General features: G+C 38.0%; 1 protein-coding gene across 3 annotated transcripts in view; it reads left to right on the top strand.

Moving 5' to 3' along the window:
- The window catches only part of LOC102879477 (adenylate cyclase type 10), a 21380-nt gene extending 13801 nt beyond the window's left edge, over positions 1-7579 (top strand). For 2 of the 3 annotated variants that reach the window (XM_025042828.1, XM_025042827.1), the window contains exons 10-16: positions 2057-2133; positions 2236-2425; positions 2906-2961; positions 3700-3853; positions 4011-4200; positions 5480-5566; positions 6810-7579. In XM_025042828.1, coding sequence (XP_024898596.1) covers positions 2057-2133; positions 2236-2425; positions 2906-2961; positions 3700-3853; positions 4011-4200; positions 5480-5566; positions 6810-7085 — 1030 coding nt within the window. In that variant the 3' untranslated portion in view covers positions 7086-7579. The remainder of the gene's footprint in view (positions 1-2056; positions 2134-2235; positions 2426-2905; positions 2962-3699; positions 3854-4010; positions 4201-5479; positions 5567-6809) is intronic. The other variant, XM_025042830.1, reaches the window with a different exon arrangement.
- Positions 7580-18947: the final 11368 nt, after the last annotated feature.

The raw sequence follows: 18947 nt of genomic DNA, 5'->3' as shown, positions 1-18947 counted from the left end.
TACATATAGTATACTTTATGTGTATTTATATATATTAAAGAAAGTATATATTCTTCATCAATGAAGAACATTTTTAAAAGAAGAAAGGAACATGGACTGCTAGGAAGAGCAAAGGAGATTATATAAAGTACAATAGAAAGAAACAAGAAATAACCAAGTGAGAAAAGTATTGTTTCATTATCATCATCTTATTAATAGCTGAGTTCCTCACATGCATAAATGCATTCATTCAACAAGCATTAGTTAAACACACAGTGAGCTAGGTGTGATGAGCATAATGACAAATAAGATACTACTTCCTTAGCTAAGTAAATAATTATCTTTAATGCAGTGAAATTTAAGTGCAGGAATAAAATGCTGTAGGAACTACAACAAAGTGCTATGGGAAGTTAATTTTCATCAGAGGTACCAGGGAAGCCTTAACTATAGAGTTAACTTTTGAGTAAAGTTGAAAAGGAAAGGAGTTCAGTAGGTGGAGAAGGTGGAGAAGAGCATTTTAGACAAAGGAAGCATCATGAAACATGATAAGATTTTTAGTCTTGTTTTTAGTATGGCAGCAGAACCAACTGCCTGGTTCTTGTCTTTGGTGTCTCTTTTATTCGCCCTGAGCAATGCACCCAGTGAATGAATAGTAAGAGTCTTCAATCCTGTCCTTACAGGAAGCCAAGAGAATTTTAATGTTTCAGAGACAATAATGTTAGGATTGTTGTCACTCTTCATGCTCTATGAACATTTGTAGATTTAACTTAAAACTACGCTCATTGCATCCTCTTTCTCCATCCACATATCTTGTTATCTGTCACAGGAAATTTTCACATCGGTCAAGTAAATCTACTTATTCTCTGTTACGTATTAATTGTTCATTGCTTCCTTTGAGCTTTTGCTTCACCTGGAATGGGATATGCCCTCTTTTTAAATAATTCATGTTTCCAGTACTTTTCCATTCACAGCCTAGATAGAACCACTTCTCCCTTCATCTCTCCCTACTCCAAGCACTTTCTGTGCTCTAGCCTTCTTGAACTATTTATTTTGCAGAAACACACCAGGCTTTTCAAAGTCTATGCCTTTTCCTTCTAGATGGAATGCTGTTGCCCCGCTTTGCCAGTACGTCATTTCAAGACCCCATCTTATATCCTCTCCTTTACTACTCTCCAGTTAATGCATCCTTCTGTTTATTCTGTTAATTTGCTGTACTGGTCTCTAATATGTAGTATTTGTCTTGCTAACTTATAAATACGTCTTTTCACCTCCCTCAGTCCCTATCACCCTCCACCCTAGACTAAACTTATCCAGGACAGGGTATTTTTATACAGATCATATTGTATAAACATGCAGCTCAATGCTTGGTAACATACATTTTTTTCCAATGCTTTTTAAATGAATGAATGTATGCATGCATGCAAGAATGAAAAAACTATTACTTATTTGAAAAAAATTTATTCTAAAGACTAGTTTGCTTCACAAAGCCTTCCATTAGCAGCCTGGCATTCTAATTATTCCTTATTCTGACATTCTAGCATTATTTGATCCATTAACCCTATTCTAACATCTGTTGATCTTTTTAATTAGGGGTTTTATCTGAAGCAGCACAGTATAATGGAAATAACATTGGTCTAAAAGTCAGGAGGTCTGGATTCTCATTCTGACTCCACTATTGACTTTTGCTGTATAACTCTGGGCAAGTTAATTAATTCCTTCAGTTTTTCTCCTTTGTCAAATGGGGTTCAAATATTTACCCTACACACCTCACATGTTTGTTGTTAATTATCCCTTAAAGGATCAGAGGAGGTAATCAGTTTGAAAGTACTTCAAAAAGCATATCTGACAGACATAAAGTATTTTTAGTCTTTTTACTAATAATTACTCCCCAACTAAAACTCCTAGAGTAGGGGGACCATTTCGTTTCTATCACATGACATAGGTTGACAACAATCTCTGGTCTTTTCCATTCTGAGCTCTAAAACTAGACTTCTGGATCTAAGTAGTGGCAGATCTAGTGCCTGACCTAGAGGCTTCTGACTGTGTATTCATTCACTGTTGCTTTTCTGATCCCCAGGCTTGTTTCCATCAGTATCACCAATGGACCAGTATTCTGTGGCATGGTTGGGGCAGTAGCAAGACATGAATATACAGGTAGAATAGGACATTGAACTGTTGGTTCTATAACTTAGTGGGTAAGGGTAGAGGAGGTGATCCAAAAATTCTCTGTCTTTTTTTACTGTCTCCTCAACACAGTTATTGGCCCAAAAGTGAGCCTTGTTGCCAGAATGATAACTGCTTATCCAGGTTTGGTGTCCTGTGATGAGGTAACCTATCTAAGATCTATGCTGCCTACTTACAACTTTAAGAAACTCCCAGGGAAAATGATGAAAAACATCTCCAACCCAGGGAAGATGTATGAATTTCTTGGCCATAGAAGATGTGTGTGAGTGTCATTGTGTAGTACTTCATTCCAATCTCTTTTCTAGAATTAAGACATAGGAGTAATCAGTGTTTGATTGTATGAAATTAGAAAGAAAGATGCTTCTAGTATTGGCCTGCTGGAATAAGAGGAATAAGAGGAGGGTTTAGTGTCTGAGATCGTCTGCTTTCGTTTAGCTCTTACCTAGTTCCTCAGTGAACTTCTTGTTATCCAACAGGAAGAGAATAGCAATAGGTCATTAATCTATGTGTGCTTCAGAATGTATTTTCTTCCCTGAACCTGGAACAAACAATAATACTTCTCCTCTCCTTTCTCTCAAAATTTTTTAGTTTTTTAAAAACTTTTTTATACAGAATTCTGTATCTCTTGAGTTATCTGAATATACTTGCTTTTGAGAACAATTTTTCCTCTATTTAGTGATTTTTCCTCTATCTATCCCAATCAATTTCTAATAGGGACATTTCCATTTGTCCTTTTTCTTAGAATGTTTGGGAAGAGACATTTGGCCAGAGAGAAAAATGTAAATCACCTTTTGTTGGGTGAGTTTTCTTTCCTACCTTATATTTTTCCACTATCAATGGTTAAATGGGATTTTAAAAAAATTCAAAACTAAATGCTTCAAAGCTTGTATTAAAAAATAGAAAGCAGCCTTCTTAGTGAATTTATATTAATTTTAAAGGGGACTTTCCATTTCTTTTCCATGTCGAATGTTTAAATTTCAGGTGGAGTTATACCACTTTGCCCGAAAAGTACCAACATTTAGTGAGAATCTTTGTAAGTCAGAGTTCAGCTATTGAGATCTGACCAGCTTGTTGTGGATTATCTTTAGAGGGAAATCCTGCATCCTTAGAAAGTGAAGATAACACCAAGACTGTTGCCACACATGTTATAAATTCTCTATTTTTGTATTTATTTTATCTCTATCTACTAGTCCATTATCTTTACATAGCAGTGACAGACTTCAAAGACTAAATTGTTATTATGGAAAGTTTTACAAAAAGCTAAGAAGATAGAGTAGCCTCATGTCTATGTGGTGCCTCATTGTCCTGAATGTCATTACTTAGGCTCTGAAGCAAACCACCAAGCCCAGCACACATGTTCATATAGTCCAATTAATTTTCTGGAAAGATAAATGAAGCCTCGTCAAAGAATGGGATTCTGCCAAGGATCGGGGGTGGGAAGAGCCATTCAGAGACTTAACTTTGTAAATTAATTCGAAGAAATAGAGTGCCTACTCAAAAGCACAGGAGTCTTAGGTGCTCCCTGTCTCTCTATAGACCGGGAGAAAGAACTGGAAGCCTTCCGAATGGCACAGCAGGGATGTTTGCACCAGAAGAAGGGACAAGCAGTTCTGTATGAAGGTGGAAGAGGCTATGGAAAAAGTCAGCTGTTGGCTGAAATAAACTTTCTAGGCCAGAAGGAAGGGCATAGGTAAAGACTCCTGCTTTCTGACTTAGCATCTCTTTCTCTTGAGGCTCCTTTCTCTTGCTGGTGGGAGACTCTTGTATCATTAGATTCAGCATCCTTGGGCTGGAAGAGTAAGTCTGTGGGTTACCAGACTCCTGATGACCATAGTAACATTCACCAGGGTGTTGCCATTGACGTTGAAGGAAGCAGATTCCAAGCAGTACTTCTATGCCATCCAGACCCTCATGGCTATCTTCTTTGAGATTGATTTATGCCCAGCCTGTTACCGACAGGAATACCTACACAAACAACTCCATGGAATGGTGGAGGAACCTCTTCACTGCCTTTTTAATGACCTCTTCTTTGTAAAGGTAATGAAGGCAGTGGCCTTCTGAATTGTATTACTCATGTTATGCTTTGTGGGTAGTTGGACCCAGGATTGTCGTGAGTTTTCTTTCCTACCGCCGTGTGTGTGTGTGTGCATGTGTGTGTGTGCATGTGTGTGTGTGTGTGCATGTGTGCATGTGTGTGTGTGTTTTCTCCTGAGAACACATAGGTAGCAAGGGCAGGATTGAAATTTGAAATCCCTTTGACACCAAAACTCAAGCTTTCTCTTTTTTGAGGTTAGTGAATTCTAGGACTGACTCTTGCTAGTTGTATATCCTGGCACAAATCACTTAGGCCCTCTGCACCTTAATTTTTTCACCTTTGAAATGAGGAATATAACATTTGTATAGTTTTTGCATGGATTTTAAAGGAGATGGTATGTAAGAGATTGCATTATAAATGTGACAATAATAAATCTATCAAGATGATCCTGACCAGTCAAGCACCCCCAGCAATTTTTCCATGTGTTCTTGACTCAGTTTGCAATGTTTTGTTCTTTAAACGTACCTTGCCTTTTCTTAGCCTTGGAGTATGCCACTTGAATAAACATCTGAATCTCAAAAGTTTCCAGTGATCTAGGGTGTATGTGGTACCCAACAGAGAGTAGGCTAAGAATTCCCTGGTCCACAATTCGTTTTTGGGGGGTTTTTTGGTTTTTATCTTCTATCACTTCTCCTAATCTACCCAACCTGTAAGACATTATACTTACTGAAAAATAGAGAAAACTAAAATCTGCCCAGTCCCTCAGCCTAGCCTTAACCTAGGACAGGCCTTGCTTGGTGCTCTGGCCATGGTCCTGGCCCTGGCCAAAGTGATTGAGGAGCAACCCCGCTTTGGCTCTCAGGTCCCTGGTAGCTAATGTGCCTTGGCCTAGCACAGGAAACAGTATTAGGAGATGTCCACTGCAATTGTTTCTCCTGAGTCTCATGCACACATTCATCCTGGTATACTTAGAATAACTGGGGTACTATAGGGGCTGTCCAAAGTGGCATTGCTAAGTCTGACTTGTCATTTTATTCCTTAGTCATGACCCTTTAAGCGTTTGTCAAAGTCTGGTATGGAAAGGAACTATTTCTCTCTAACCACAACTGGGCTTTAATCTCACACTCTGAACTATATATTGATTTTTGTAACACTATGCCCAATACTACAGAAACCCATTCTCACTCAAAATAGAAGTATTTTCTGTTCCCTTTGGAGAACTATATATTTTTATAAGATTGTCATTTTTAATGCTAATATATGAATAATTTTCCTGGTCAGTTTCCCTTGTCCTTCAAAGTTTCACACATGGATGACCTGGCCAGACAAAGGAAGATTAAAGCATTTTTTTTTCAAGTGCTACAGGAGGTGGGTACTTTTGCTACATACCATTAATTCTTAATATGTGGAGATGCTTTATGCTCATTTTAATCTATCCACATCGTACCTTGACTTGGGCATTTCTTGACCTGCCTATTTCTTGATATTTTCATTGTTTTTATCTATCTTTAACCTTTAATCCATCATATAGCACAGCATATAATAAAAAAAACTAAAATCTATCTTTGCTCTAAGATCTTTGCTCTTTCCTGATCTTGTTTCTTAATGAAATTTTAGTAACTTAATTTAAAACAGTGGTTTTTAAATGCAGGTAGATAGCTATTAAAAATACAGTACTCAGGCCCTAACCCAGGATTACAGAATCAAAAAGCTATATGAGCAGAAACTGATGTAGCCATTCTGGAAAGCAATCTAGAAGTAACTAGTCAAATTTTAACAAGATGCATCTTCTAGACTCAGCAGTTCTCTCCTGGACATATATCCCAGGGAGTCTGTGTATTGCAGTGTTTGTTTGTGAAGTCTAGGGAAGCACTGGCACAAACTCATGGATGAACACTGCAGAATATAATTCAGAAGTTAGAAGGAAGGAAATAGATGAAAACATAGCAACACAGAGTTCTCTTAGAAACAGTCCTGTATAAAGAGAGAGAGAGATCTGTAATACAGTACCATATATAAAAGCTATTTTCTTGGCAAAACAATTATGCACATTTTATAAGAATAAAATACAAACAAAATGATAAACATTAAAATGATTACCTGGGGCATTAGGGAGTGGAATGGGTGTGGGAATGTGGATAAAAGTGAATACATTTTTTTTTAAGTCTCCACAAGCAGGGACATGGTAATCGATAGTTTTTAGCAAGCACTCCCAGGTTATTCTGGTGTGCATCCTGGTTTGGAAATTACTGGTTTAAAGTATTATGAATTACCACACTGTTTGAAGCTTTTGCCAAAATGAAAAATTTGAAAGCTTTAAGTTTGATTTGGAAAATATTTTGATGTTTATTTCATTTTTCAGTTAGAATATTTTCTTGTCCAAAGAAACTCAGTACATTTCTTTAGAAATTAGATATGCAGGCTATATTTTATATTTATAAAGTAAAATATTACTTAGGATATTGGACTTAGGATACATTTTACTCTGAAAACCCCAGCCTGCGTTGACATTTTATTTAAATTGTTAATGGGAAATCAACAACAGATTTGCAAATCAGGTGACTTTATTTCTAATCAGAGGTCGTCATTGTTTCTTTGCTGCTATTTCCAGGCAGCGATGGAAACACCACTGATTTTCCTCATTGATGAAGCCCAGCATATGGATGCAGCTTCCTGGGAATTTTTGGGAACATTGCTCTCCAGTGCACCCATCATCATGGTGATGACATTGACGCCTACTTTTACCCTGTGCAGCTGGGCCCAGCACTTCCTGCAAAGCCCTCAGACTATCCTGGTGCCCATTTCCAAGTTAGCAGCGAACTCACTGTTGAGAATGGCATGTTGGGAACTGAGGGTGGTGAGCATCCCCCAAGAGCTGCAGATGTGAGTGGCTAGGACTAGCTGGGCACTTCATTAAGGGAGGATCCTGTGCCATAATATAAGTGAGAAGGCTGAGGTCTCACTTGATCCGAGTTGGGGGAGAGAATGGTATTAGTAACCATGATGAGGCCCAAGACTAGATTTAAGGGTAGGCAGTCTCTTGGTATGCTAGTAAGGGGCTACCTCCCTGCGCTCTCCATCCAGGTTTCCATAGGACAGTTAGGACTTGGATGGCTTGCTTAACATGTCAGTTATATATGGTCAGGCCAGTTTCTGCCAGGCCCTTTAGCAAGGGACATGAGTTCCTTTGACATCAATAGAAGCAAAATAGTTAGGAACGTTACTGCCAAAATACATTTTAAAGCCAATCAGAATTTTTTGTTTACATTTCTGTGCTGCTGCCTTCCCTCTGTTAGTGTGTATCAAGAGCTCACTATAACAAAAGAACTATTTCTATTATGAAATACCCTATGCTTGGCTCTCTTCAAGTGGGCATCTTTAGTCAGCAATCTCCTACTTACCTTTCTACAGCTACCTTACCCAAAGGTGCTTTGGAAACCCCCTCTACTGTGAGGTCCTATGCCAGGACCTTCTCTCTAAGGACATACTGCTCTTTCATGACCTGCAAAAGGTGGAAGAGGAGAACAGCAAATGGGAGACCCTCTCAGGTAAGCTTAGCTTTCCAGGGTTCTTCCCTGGTCTAGCTGCTGGAATTCGTCTTCACATGGCATCACCCAGCCCTTATAAGGCACATGCCTATATTGTCTACTGACATTATAGGCAACATTAGGCCTTCCTAGCTAAATGCACTATACAAATAATATGCAACTATGGTGAAAACACTAAATGCCTGCCTCAGATAACTCAATTGAGTCAATCAATCTACTGTTGTTCCTCTTAAAGCAGCTTAGGAGGTGGGGACAGGAAAATAGGATCTATAAAAACATGACAGTCCACTAGAGGAGATTTATAAACATGAAAGTCCAATAGAGAATTTGATGACTTGAGGATTTGGATTGGGGGAAATGGGAGAAGGGAGAAAGGTGGGAGAGGAGGAAAGGAGTAGAAGTACATGTAAATCCAGAAAGGCATTCTAGAGCTGTGATATAATAGAAGTGAGGGCTATTAGAAGAGTGAGAATGCTAGATACCATGAAGTGCAGGAAATGTTAGTTTCTTAGAGAAAATTAGAAAACAGGTAGGATGGGTGGGATAAACCACTTTAAATGTAATATATTCCATTCATCTTCATCTTTTTAGTTTCTTGACTAAATTATTGTGTCTTTAAAACTATGGTCACTGAGCATAGTGTTTTCCTCAGTCACAGTCTTCTTTCTCTATAGTCAACGCCATGAAGTCCACAATGTATAGTATTTCTCCTGCAAGCTCTGAAGAAGACCTGAAGGAGCTTTATGTCTGCACAGTCAAGGATGATGTGAATTTGGATACAGTGCTGCTTCCACCATTGTTAAAAGGTACGTCCCTTGAAGAACTCAATTGAACCAATAACATGTCATTTTTAATTAGTAATTTGGTAGATGATTGAATATAGGTCTCTTATTACAACTCTAACTTCATTTTCTTCTAAACAAGAAACCTGCCTTCCAGAAATAAGTTCTGGTGCTACCTGAAGAGCTGTTTAAAGACTTATAATGCTACTTGAGTAATGGTTTACTTAAGTGAGCCCATTGTTCTCTTTGGGGCTAGCTGATGACCTGGAAAAGTGTTTTAATTGTTTAATAAAAATTATGTCCTGGGTTTCCCTTTGTGCATATTCCTATGCTGGAGGAGAGAGTAAGCAAGGGAGATTATGTTGCTAAAATTTAAGAAAATCCATGGTGCTACGAAGAGAAAGTGTTATGCACATAGCAGGAGTTTAATAAAAAGAGTGCAGAGTAAGTTTATAATGATTGATGAGATAAAGGAGAATTAGGTAGACATAGTTGGACAAGGATGTTCTTTTTATAGATGAGTTTGTCTTAATATTCTATTCAAGTACTTGGTGGGCAGTGTACTATTAAGCCCTCTGTAGGGATATGATGATGAATAAGCATACCTTCAAGTCAAGTATACTGTTGCTGAGACTATGAGACATGCATATGGGATAGCAGTACAGAACTCCATGGTAGTTAAGAGCCAGGGCTCTGGAGGCAGAAAAACCTGAGTACTGTTGGCCCCATTACTGCCTGTGGAACCTTAGATAAATTAACTAACTTATGTCAGTCTTGGTCTCATTATTCAAATGAGGGTAATGATAGCTCCTACATCATGGGGTTAGTTGAGGATTAAATGAAATAAATCATGGTACATAATAAATATTCAATGAATGTTACCTATTATAAGCTATTCACTCTGGAGGTTATGGGTCCATCTAGACAGTTCACACTCTTGCAACTATGATAGGCCACACTTGGCAATGGCTTTACTAACTTAGGAGGATACAAACCAGGAAACAACATGCTAGCAGAACAGCAGCAGGTGGTTTTCTTCAGTGAGAGTCCTCACAGCAGTTTCCACTGCTATTTTCTGGATCCTCAAGGAATATCTTAGGTGTGATGGCATGAGACCATGATAAATGGCTGCTTAGAAGCTCTGTGCCCCAACTGGGAACTGATATCTCTTATAACAGCCCCATAGGCATAGTTTCCAGGCCCTGCAAGGGATGTGACCTGTTACAAGATTTACTACACCTAAGGAAGCCCAGAGTTGTGGCTTGCCACCAGGTGTTTATAGTTTACTCACAGTTTTCCTAATCCAAATTCAGGTTTCAATCAGAGATCATTCTTAGTGTAAGCTGTTTCATGATAACTCAGCTAACATTCTAATTTTATCATGATCCTTGGAAACAACTAGAAAGTTAACCCAAGGTCAGCATTGTCCACAAAGAAGGAAAAAGGATTTGTTAACTCATAAGATAAAATTAATAGCTCAATCTGCAAAGCCTTGGTCTAAAATGAAAGGCCAAAGCTAGATAGTGAAAGGCTACATAAGTTATAAAAGTATTTAAGAAGGAGACTAACATGATTACATTTGTACTTTATATAACTCTACCACTAGCTAATATGTTTTTAGTATAGGATGAGAGGAAATTGGAGCTCTTCAAAACGGTATTATAGTGAGTGATCCAGGTGAGAGTGACTACAGTAAAATTATTTGGAAAGAAGCATGCAAGAACATTTAGAAGGAGGATGAGTGGGTGACCCGTTGTTGTGAGGAAAAGAGATTATTATTTTTGGAATTATTCCAAGATTTGAGGCTTGGTGATTTATGGGGTTTTGATACAGACTGCTTTAATGTATGAGTCATAATATGGAGAGATTTACTATAATGCTTGGAGTTAATTAAGATCTTTATAATTATTAGAGTTCTGGGACCAGGAAGCCTAGCCTCCGTGTTTAGTTGAAAGTAAAAAGGAATGAGTTTGAGTCATGAAAATGGGAGGAATTGTTAGTATAGCTGAATGATTCAGAACAAAGCTTTGGATCTACCAACAAAAGGCTTTGGTGACTTTGGGAGAACAGTTTCCGTGTGTGGTGAAAATCTGATTGTTGTTGGTTGAACAATGTATTGAGGGCAAATGAGGACATGGAGATAAGGCTTTTGCAAGAGGTTTGGCTGAGTGGAGAAGGGATGAACAAAAAGCAAGCCTTTTATATTTTTAAATGAACAGATTATCAACATAATGTATTCAATGTTTGTGGAAAGCTTATTCATTGTTGATTTTTTTTTTTTCTCTCCAGAAGTAGCAGTAAGCCAGCTGGATCAACTGAGTCCAGAAGAACAGTTGCTGATTAAGTGTGCTGCAGTCATTGGTCATTCCTTCCACATAGATCTGCTGCAGCACCTCCTGCCTAGCTGGGATAAACATAAGCTACTTAAGGTGCTGAGGGCTCTTGTAGCAATACAAGTGCTCCGCTGGTGCAGCAAGAGCCAAGAGCCTCTTGCTGAGCCAATGTTAGTGCCTTCCTCTATAGAGATTATTGAAGAAACCAAAGAGAAAAAGAAAAAATCAGGTGAGGAATAGCTGCTCCCTTGTTCTCAGGCCTGAACAGAGAACTTTGGGTAGGGGTATCTATGTTGAGAAAGAGCGTCAATGTTATATTTCAAGGGCCTCAGTCTCAAAGCGTATGGCTAAGAAATGGGGAAAAAATTATTTTAATCATGAAGGAACATGTTTAGAGTGAATGAATAGCCTGTATTTTTTAATATTGTCTTAATTTCAAGAATTCTAGCTCCTTGTTTACCACATGTGTTAAGTATTCGTGTTTTGATTTTGGGTTCAGAAAATATTGCCTTAACCTTTTATTAGCTTCTAGGTATAAATAATAAGAAAAAAGAATAAACTACTAATTTTTAGAAATTCACAAAGAAGCTAAATACATATGGTGTTAAAATAGATATGAACCAATTAAGATATACATTAAGTAGCTTGCAATCTCAGACTCTGCACATAAAAGAATAAACTTGTGGCATAGAATACCCAAAGTGCATATAATCCACAATAATTTCCTTTTGGTTTTGAAACATATTTGGACCTTATATTTGAGCAAAGCATTTCTGATAATTTGACATTTATAATAATTATAATAAAAAAAAATAAAAGCTCATTTTAGGAGGAACAACTAAGAAATCTATCCAGTGTACTTCTGCACCACTAATCCTTCCTCCTGTGGTACTTTTTTAACTAAATATGGTCAACATCACTCTCAGATTGGTATAAAACTCTTTATACAAAGAGAGCAGTAATACCAAACAAGAATTGTAAATGAAGTTTCTTATAAACTAGCAGCATGTGCTTGGGAATTTGCTACATGGTAGCATAAAAGGACTTTAAATAATACTCTAACTTAGATTTTTCTGTATTTCAGATGCTGACTATCCTCTCAGGCTACAAGAGGAACTATCCCTGCCTCAGACTGAGGTGCTAGAATTTGGACTGCCTCTATTACGGGAAGCTGCTTGGGAGCTGTGGCCCAAGACACAACAGATAACCTTGCACCTTGAATGTGCCTGCTTTCTTCAAGATTTGGCCTGCCGCTGTGGGAGCTGCCCTAGGGGGGATTTTGTCCCCTTCCACCGTTTTGCCGTATGTTCTCCTAAGAGTTCTAGTGGGACCTTCCAGTTCTGCAGTTATAAAGATACTGGCTCAGTGCTGACACAAGTGATCACGGACAAACTGCAGCCGCCTTCTCCCCAAGGTAAACCCAGGGGGCAGAAAGAGGACATGTTGACAGCACCTCTCTTTATTCATAAACTTGGAGCTCTTCATCCAAAACGTGAAATCGCATTAAGGGAGAATATAGGTGAAAAGAGCCGTTTATCCCTGAAGTACCAGAGATAAGAAAAAATGCAATCTCAGAATTAAAAGGAACTTTAATCATACTTGTTTTGGTTGGCAGTCTTGGGTAACTTACTTAACCTCAGTTAATTGAGGAAAAAAACAATACCACATTTTTAGGGCTGCTTTGAATGGTACCAGGCACATAATATACAATACATTTTGGTTATTATTATTATTATTCAGCTCAGTACACATATATAGAATCCATGTGTATCAGATGCTGCAACTAGGTATTAAGAATACAAAATGAATAAGCCTTGGTCCTTGAAATTATCAGTTTCAGGGTTAAAGGGGAGGCGGTTACACAGACATACAGAGAATTCCAATATGACATGGTAAAGATGATGAAAATGACATACACAGGGATTGGGTACCTAGAGAAGAGGCCATTAGCCAAGTCCAGGGAATGAGGAGGAGAGGACTCTTCCTTGAAGGAAATACTGCCAGAAGTGAAACTTGAGGGATAAGTAGAAGTTAGCTACTTAAAGAAGGTTGGATTAGTGTATAGATGGTCTCTAAAGCCTGTTAATACTTCTACCATACCCCAAATAAGAGTTTTAACATTTTCATCTTTGTTTTAACATTTCAGTTAGCTTACCTTACAGGACAGTTTGTTTCACTATCAACAGATATTAGAAAGTTTCTTCTTTCATCAGTGTGAAATCTACCTTCTTGCAGCTTCACCCATTTTTCAGAGTTGTGTCTTCTTCTATAGTTGAAGACAGCTGTCCAGGCTCAACCATTTTCTTTATCTACTTTGATAGAAGAGGAGTTAGTGTTGGTATTAGAAGGGAAGAGGGATATGGGAGAGACGGTGAATTATTGGCGGTAAAGAACTAAAATGAAGGATTTGATCTATAATCCTAATACCTTTTTGACTTATAACATTTTGGTGACTCCGTGAAGGTAAACCAGTGACTTGGAGAAATTGATCATTGTCTAATGAACTCTATGGGCATTTGCACTTTTACACTTTCTGAGGGGAGAGAGGAAAATAACAGTGAATATCCTAATCTGATATTGTAATGAAATTACACTATCATTTATGTCTTCTATATGGCCTTTGTTTTTTGAGAGGTCAGTGTCGACTTTAGATTAGGCAGCTGGTCAATCTATATGACAGAGGCTCAAGACCTTCCCAGCATAGCCGAACCCTGAGGAGGCTTCCCAGACCCTGGGCCTCTGTGCATGGCCATGCAGAACAGGTACTGCACAAATCTAGAGGGTGTTAGTCACACAGGCTATGATGTGATATGCCCCTGGGAACTGTGTGTTGCAGTAGTGCTGCCAAACTCCAATTTCTTTAGTTAACCTTATCTTACCTTATTTGACATCATTAAATAATCAGAGAGCCAGTCCTTTTACTTAACACAAGTCCTCCCTTTAACAGTTCTTTCAATTCCTCAGCCTATGCTTTTGAGCCTTAATACATAGCTTCTCAGCATCATTCTCAGTCTTTGCTTTTTGGTCTTTGGGAAAGCAGCTGCAGAGAAAGAATCAAATCTGGAAGATAAAGTCTATCTAAAGCCAACTAGGTAAAGTTTAAAACCTCTGCTGGCCACTGAGACCCTAGTGGACTATGGCATCTTGTGCCCTTGTGATTTTCTTCACTAGGTCTTAGATTCTGTAGTTCACTCTGATCTGTTCACAAACCTGATCCAGACATATTCAGGGATTTCAACTGTTAGAAGTAGCCATCAAACCAAATGGACACATTCTTTATTCATTTATTTAGCGAACATTGATTGCCTCCTGCAAATTAGGAACAGGTTTGGGAGGATTAAAAATGAAAGGAGTTATTATTTGAATCACAAATAGTTTCCATTAAGGAACTTGTAATCTACCATACTAATTTTGTGTGTAGCAAATATTAAACCTAAATTTATCATTTTTATAATGGGGGAAGCAGTTAGGTCCTGAACTAAGCTGCAGAGGAAAGGTAGTCAGGAATTTAAAATGTCCTCAGTTAATACGAGCATGGGTAATTAAAGATAATCATCTTTTTCTCCCTACAGATAGTTTTCATTTCCAGACAAAACCATCCAGAAGTCAGGAGGCCTTCACAAATGAACACTGCAGGTAGATAGCGATGCCAAGAATGGGCATGGAGCGGGCCAGAAAGTGAGACACAGATGACCATTAAACTGAGAGCACTTACCTCACCTGCAGGACCACCCAAAAGTAGTGACTCTTTCACTCAGCCCAAAATTCAAGTTAATAGAGATTTCAAAAAGCAATTTTTGAATCTTTGTAGAAAAATTATTTCTTAGTGGTTAAGAAAAACTTTAATAGCTCTTGAATGCATTGCATATATAGATTTTTTTCAGCTAGAAATTTGCCTTCTCAATTATTTTTGACCCCAGTTGAAATTAAAACGAATTTGTATTTCCAAACTATGTACCTTCTGACTTTCGAATGCCTATCCCATCAATTTTAAATGTCCCTACCTTGAGTTCACCAGCCATTCTGTAGTTTCCTATCTCTCTTATCCAACTTGATATCCTAGTTTTCAAACAGAAATCTATTTGTATTTGACATAAATCACCTCCACACTTATCTGTGTGGCTGACTCAACATTTCTCCCTTTTTAAAATACTAAGTGGCCTCCACATCTTTTCACTTATCGGAATGATCACCATTTTTGATCAGAAAGCCCTCCTCAGTGCCCACTTTTTCGATCATTCTGTCTCAGAGAGACCTGACCCCTTTTGTATTTGTGGAACCTGTGGAAAGTGCACTGAACTAGCAGTCATAGAGGTGAACTTTAGTTTCAGTTCTGCTTAATAGCTATGAGGCCATATATATCACTTAAGCTCTCAAAGCCTCAATTTCTTCATCTGTAAGAGGGAGATAATGTTTGCCTGCCTGAATGACAGGGTTGTTGTATAATAAGATGGTGATGGTTGATAAAATAATATTCGAATGTGCCATAACAAAGTTCAAATATACTAATAGATAAATGGATTGTTACTTATTGCTTTGTATCACTTTTATGTTTTTATTTGACACGTTGTTAGTTTACTCTTCAGGTATGGTCACTCCTCCTTTTAGTTTATGAAATACTTAGATTGGCTTTAGGTTTCTAAAAGTTCATCGTAGGGCTTTGCCATTATAGATCTGGTCACTGACTTTCAAAAACTTATAGAGAGATGGAGAAGAAGGATAGACATAGATTTAATGAATTATAAAGGAAAGCTTCCTGGAAAAAGTGGCTTGGAGAACTGGTAATGCCCTACAAAAGCAGCTGCTTCCTGGCCACTCTCAGTTCTTCATCTTCTCTCCACAAAGAACAGAAGAAGAGTTCCTGGATCAAGTGACCGAGAAGCTGGCTCAGACCAGCCCTGAGAAAGACATGTTGACCATGAAGCCCTGTCACTGTGAGGAAATCCTGAAGTTGGTGCTCTCACCTCTCACCCAGCACTGCTTGGTCATTGGAGAAACCACCTGTGCATTTTATTACCTGCTGGAGGCTGCCGCTGCCTCCTTGGACCTGTCAGATAATTACATGGTGAGCAAGCTCTGCTCTCTGCCCTTGGCTGAGCTCTTTTACTTGGGAAATTCATTTGGGATTTCTTACTATCAAGTAACCTGGAATAAAAAGTGGAAGAAAATAGGAGAGAGAAAGGAGCTGGAAGGACTTCAGGAGAAAACGTAAACAGAATGTGGTAGTGAAAGAGCACAGACTCTTCTAGCCCCGCCGAGCCCTGTGCCCTGCACCGATCCCTGCGTGGGCAGTCCAGCTCGCCCCTTCTAACTTGGAATCCAACCTAATTCAAATGCAAATCTTTACCCTCATCATAACCTTACTCCCGCCTTTACCCTTATCGCACCCCTAGCATCATCTGAATCCTAATCCAGTTTCTCTATCTCTTATCTTGTTTGGAGGCCTTCTTTTATTTGAGGAAGGCAAGTAGTCTCCTGGGTCAACCCTCCACATTCTCATTTTTGAAAAAGCACAAGGTGAAGATCTGTCAGTTTGAGGAGGCCACTTTCTGCCGTCTTCAGTCAGAGGTGAGGGCAGAGGGTGACCTTGAAGTTTGGGTTATTTGTCCTTGAGGGTTACCCTATTATTTCTTATAAAAATCCCTCTTTGTGTGTGTGCAGTTATAAATGTGGTAATGTGATAAAAGATACACAAATTCAAAACATAAAAATGTATAGTACATAAAAAGTGAAAGAGCCCTTACTAATCCCATGCCACCCCCAGCATAGTTAGTGATTTGGTTCAAATTCCACTGGCTATATACCCATAGTCATATCGTTATTGTTTTTGTTGTTTTTAAAATAGAATTATATTGCTCATTTTCTTCTGTAGCTGACTTTTAATAGTATTGAATATACTATTAAATATACTATTATATAAATTGAATATATTTGCACATTGGTCTACATCTAATCACAGTTATAGCTGCCAACTACTCTATTGTATGCACATATCAGAGTTTACTTAACTATTCCCTTCTTCATGTACATTTAGGTTACTCTCATCTCAGGTTATAATAAGCATTGCCACGGTGAATATACTTGTAAATATCTCTTTCTTCCTTTCTAAGAGTGTTTCTGTAAGAGAAATTTCCGCAGGTAGAAATACTAACGCAGAAGATATGAATGATTTTACATTTAGTAAATATATTGCCAAATTGTCCACCAAAAATATATAATTTCAAGTTTTTTCCTTTTCTTCACAGCCTTACCAACATCAGATATTATTAGTTTTCTTAAAACTTGCTAATGCATAGATGAAAATTATATTGTATTTTGGTATGTGTTTCTTAATAAGATACATTATTTTTATACGTTTATTGGTCATTGATTTTTCTATGAATTGTCTAGTCTTGTCCTTTGTCCATCGGAGTATATATAAGCTAATTTATATTGGGGCAAGGTGGGAAAAATAGGTGAAGGTAGACAGAAGATACAAACTTCTAGTTATAAGAGAAATAAGTCCTGGAGATGGAATGTACAGCATGGTGACTATAGTTAATAATACTATATTGTATATTTGAAAGTTGCCAAGAGAGTAATTCTTAAAGTTCTCACCACAAGAAAAGTGTAATTATGTATGGTGACGGACATTAACTAAAATTATGGTAGTGATTCTGCAGTACACACATATGTCAGAATCATTATGTCGTACAATTAAAACTAATACAATGTTAAATGCCAGTCACATCTCAATAAAAAAAATTACCTTGCCCATCTAAACTTACACAATGTTATGTGTCAAATATATCTCAATAAAGCTAGAAATAAAAAAAACACAGTTGAAAGTGTCCCCAATCCCGTCACTCAGCTACTATGCCTCTTCCCCAGTGTTATGTGTCTCAGTGTGTTCTACCAGAGGGTTCAGCATACATACATGTATATAGTCTTCTCCTTCCTTTTATCTTGGTTTTTTTAAGAGACAGTTATATATCATTTATAACACATTTCTGCAGGAAATGAGATTTGTGTAACAAACAGAAACTCTGGGGAAAGCATGACATGAGATACTTTGTTTTCAAATGACGTGTGGGAGTAAACTTATTTATTATTGTGTAGGAATAACTCGGGACAGCTCAGCAACTTCTCTTAGCCTCATTACTATTAAATCCAACAGAACATATTGTATTGGGATAATTATTTAGCAGTTTAGAAATAATGATTCTATAAAACTGTGGGGATGTTTTGTTAGAGAGCTGAGCTTTAAAATTTTTTAAAATTAAGAATATAAAAACTAATTTTTATATAAACCTTAAGATAATCTGGTTTGGAGAGTAAAATTAATGTATATATGCCTTTGAACAAAAGGAATATTAGAGTTGTCCACAGTATTGCATTATTTGTGCTTGCACCAAGAGGTCTTTGGAGCAAAGTTAAATTTTTCTTTTCCTCTGTAAGAAGTTATTGTACAGTCTTCCCATGATTGTTCTGGAATCACCATAGACTTGATCACTTTCTTGGAGGGTTTAGCTTTAGTTGTGAAGGTATACGATTACCTCAAGGTAGTTCCTTACCTCCTACCCCACATCACTATGGTGGTGCAACCTGTTTAGGAAGAAAGGATGTGGTGAAATTTCAGATGCTTTCTGTGTCATCTGAAACATCTGAATATCTGCCCAAATGATAATTCCATCTCAGCCTAGAAGCATCACTTTCTAAATCATGGCCTTTCTCTACTGCTCACTGACAAATGTATGGGCGATGAAAAAGGAGGGTGCTTTCTCCTTAATCCTATTCCCTCAGTACTTTACTTGTTCATGGTCCTACTGGTGCTTGTGTCTGTAGCTAGGCTTTGCTCCAACTCAGCTCATCCTAGCACCTCAGTGACCCCAAGTACACATCCCAAAATGAAGGAGCTAGTGTGTTATATCCAGAACCTTGTCCACAGTACTCTTCCCACATTTACATTGCTATTCTTATTTTCCCATCTCAGGTCTGTTTCAACATGGGACAGATCACCTTGGCCAAAAAGCTGGCTAGGCAAGGCCTTCGACTGCTGAAAAGGAATTTCCCTTGGACCTGGTTCGGTGTTCTTTTCCAAACATTC

Source organism: Pteropus alecto, unplaced genomic scaffold, assembly GCF_000325575.1.
Source record: "Pteropus alecto unplaced genomic scaffold, ASM32557v1 scaffold7, whole genome shotgun sequence".
Lineage (NCBI taxonomy): Eukaryota > Metazoa > Chordata > Mammalia > Chiroptera > Pteropodidae > Pteropus > Pteropus alecto.
This window is presented reverse-complemented; position numbering and strand designations above follow the sequence as displayed.